Source organism: Stereum hirsutum (assembly GCF_000264905.1).
Source record: "Stereum hirsutum FP-91666 SS1 unplaced genomic scaffold STEHIscaffold_87, whole genome shotgun sequence".
Taxonomy (NCBI): domain Eukaryota; kingdom Fungi; phylum Basidiomycota; class Agaricomycetes; order Russulales; family Stereaceae; genus Stereum; species Stereum hirsutum.
In genome coordinates this window covers 1-3,110 of record NW_006763217.1, presented here as the reverse complement: position 1 = coordinate 3,110, position 3,110 = coordinate 1, and the positions used below count along the sequence as shown (strand labels likewise).

At 48.1% G+C, this 3,110-nt stretch overlaps 1 protein-coding gene across 1 annotated transcript; it reads right to left on the bottom strand.

The window, feature by feature from the left end:
• Nucleotides 1–31: 31 nt before the first annotated feature.
• Nucleotides 32–1,448, bottom strand: STEHIDRAFT_116853 (uncharacterized protein; the record flags this gene model as incomplete). The annotated part of the gene is made up of 7 exons (XM_007311848.1): nt 32–157; nt 192–317; nt 352–477; nt 672–958; nt 993–1,107; nt 1,204–1,254; nt 1,344–1,448. Coding segments are annotated over 7 exons (936 nt in total), but the record flags the coding sequence as incomplete, so codon positions are not given.
• Nucleotides 1,449–3,110: the final 1,662 nt, after the last annotated feature.

Genomic DNA, 3,110 nt, shown 5'->3' with positions numbered 1-3,110 from the left:
AAAATTTTCTGGGGTAATGATACATGCTCACACGGCTGAGACAAGCCTCTACTACAGCCATATCTGTCTCGGACGGAAAGCGCAATAGCAAGGAAGGCATACAAGCCATAAGAGTTGTCTTTGCAGTGTAATCCGTCCCGGACAGTTTTTGCAGTACCTGGAAAATTTCTGCAGTAATAATACTTGCTCACATAGCTGAGGCAAGCATTTACTGCAGCCATATCCGTCTCGGACGGAAAGTGCAGCAGCAGCGATGCCATACAAGTCACACAAACCTCCATTGCAGTGTAATCCATCTCAAACAGTTTTTTACCGTTCTGAAAATTTTCTAGGGTAATGATACTTGCTCACATAGCTAAGACAAGCCTCTACTACAGCCATATCCGTCTCGGACGGAAAGTGCAGCAGTAGCGAAGGCATGCAAGTTGCACAAACCTCGCATGCAGTGTAATCCATCTCCGACAGTTTTTTGCCGTTCTGAAAATTTTCTGGGGTAATAACAATTGCTCACATAGCTGAGACAAGCATCTACTGCAGCCATATCCGTCTCGGACGGAAAGCGCAGCAGCAAGGAAGGCATACAAGGCATAAGAGTTGTCCTCGCACTGTAATCCGTCCCGGACAGTTTTTACAGTACCTGGACAATTTCTGCAGTAATAATACTTGCTCACATAGCTGAGACAAGCATCTACTGCAGCCATATCCGTCTCGGACGGAAAGTGCAGCAGCAGCGATGCCATACAAGTCACGCAAACCTCCATTGCAGTGTAAATCCATCTCGGACAGTTTTTTGCCGTTCTGAAAATTTTCTGGGGTAATGTTACTTGCTCACATAGCTGAGACAAGCCTCTACTGCACTTGTATCCGTCCCAGACGGAAATCGCAGCAGCAGCGAAGGTATACAGCGCATATGAGTCATCTTTACAGTGTAATCCTTCCCGGATGGTTTTTGCAGTACCTGGACAATTTCTGCAGTAATAATACTTGCTCACATAGTTGAGGCAAGCCTCCACTCCACTTATATCCGTCTCGGACGGAAATTGCTGCAGTAGCTAAGGCATACACATCATACAAGCCTTCCTTGCAGTGTAATCCGTCCCAGACGGTCTTTGCAATGTTGATGCTCGCTCACGTATGTGATGCAAGCATTCTCTGCAGTGTAATCTGTCCCGGACGGTCTTTGCAATGTCGATGCTCACTCACGTATTTGATGCAAGCATTCTCTGCAGTGTAATCCGTCCCGGACGGAAATTGCTGCAGTAGGGAAGGCATACACATCATGCAAGCCTTCCTTGCAGTGTAATCTATCCAAGACGGTCTTTGCAATGTTGATGCCCGCTCACGTATGTGATGCAAGCATTCTCTGCAGTGTAATCCGTCCCGGACGGAAATTGCTGCAGTAGGGAAGGCATACACATCATACAAGCCTTCCTTGCAGTGTAATCCATCCCGGACGGTTTTTGCAATGTCGGTGCTCGCTCACATACATGACACAAGCGATTGTCTGCAGTGTAATCTGTTTGGAATGGATTTTATGGTGAGTACATCAACTGTGATAGCTGGGGCAAGCCTTCAGCACAGTGTAATCCTTCCGGGACGGAAATTGCTTGAGTAGAACATGCATTCATACGTGGAGAGCTGTCTTTGCAGAGTAATCCTTCCCAGACGGATTGTACGGTAGGAGTGCTTGCTCGAGTACCTGATACAAGCCGTCACTGCAGCGTATTCCGTCCTGGACGGATTGTGCAGTGAGCAGCCAGTGCGCACATCTAACGTGTTGTATGTGCTGTGCAATCCGTCTGAGAGGGAAAGTCAGCACTACCGTTTACTCTCTGTAATTATTGTGTCACGTGCTTTGCATTATGGTATGTGTGCAGCGTGGGCTGGTGTACAGTGTGTACTCTATAGGGCCCAACCCTAATCTCTGGTTAGGTCTTTACCTAGGGTTTACTATGTAAAAGTTTTCCTAGGATCGGTGAAAAGTGCTCATAACCTAACCTAAGGACAAAGAATAGAGGAGATCGGATATATAGCAGTCGAGTTGGAAGAGAGGCTTCGATTTGCATCGAACATGAACCTAGGTGAAACTCGTCGTAGTCGTCGAAAAGTACTGTACTTTTTCGCGCACAAGTTCGCGCCACCGCCCCTCGGCCGTTGCCGAGATGACATAATCCGTTGGTGTCCCGGTTCGCAAACAGATCGGGACAAGGACGATGTTCTTGAACATGGACGCTTTTTCAGGGATACGACCTTTCATGACCGCTCAACAGCCACTTATGCTCTGCATTTGGGTGGGGGAGCTCACCCAGTAGCAAATCTGGCCCAAATTGTGTCTTGGGGGCCTTCCTGAGGTCAATTTAGGACCCTAAAATATATTCTCAAATATTTGTCAAGTTTTCGTCAAATTTTGGTATGTCCCATTTACAAGTTCAGTGCACGTCAATGGGGTGGGACTGTCCCGTGGAATAAGTTCGTTCGCGGCACCCATGGGACACGGGACACGAACCTGTGCGCGAAAAAGTACAGTAGTCCCGCTCGTGATAGCGTCGAGAGAATGCAGTGATCGTGGTTGTCAATAAGAAGGCTCACGCGGAGTCAATCCCGTAGTGTGTCGGAGTCAGGGTCAAGGTATTTTTGGAGGACATCCCGTTGAAAAATAAGACGCTGTAGTCGAGCTACAGAGTTCAGAGACAAGAAGGATGGAGGCAAGATGTCCGAAGTCGTCACGAAAGGAGTTGATTGCCACACGCCAGGACCCCTGCGTATGCTAACGGAGGTCCCATCCTGATGCGACGAATTTTGAGCGAAAAATCGCGTTTCGTCCGATCCGTAGTGCGACGAAAACGGCTTTTCGATGCTGATGTTCCATCCCGCTATGCGACGAAAATGTCTCTCGGGGACGCAAAAAATGGGGTAAAAACTTGGCAAACACGGCCAAAAACATGATTTGGGGAAATTTTTTGACGACCAGGGTTTGGGAAGGCCTTATGCGGAGCGATGTTCCATCCGACGTGCGACGGAAATGGCCAAAAATCCGATGTCCCATCCCTGATGCGACGAAAACACCCCCAAAATACGTGCGACGAAAACGAACCGATTTAGGGGTTTTT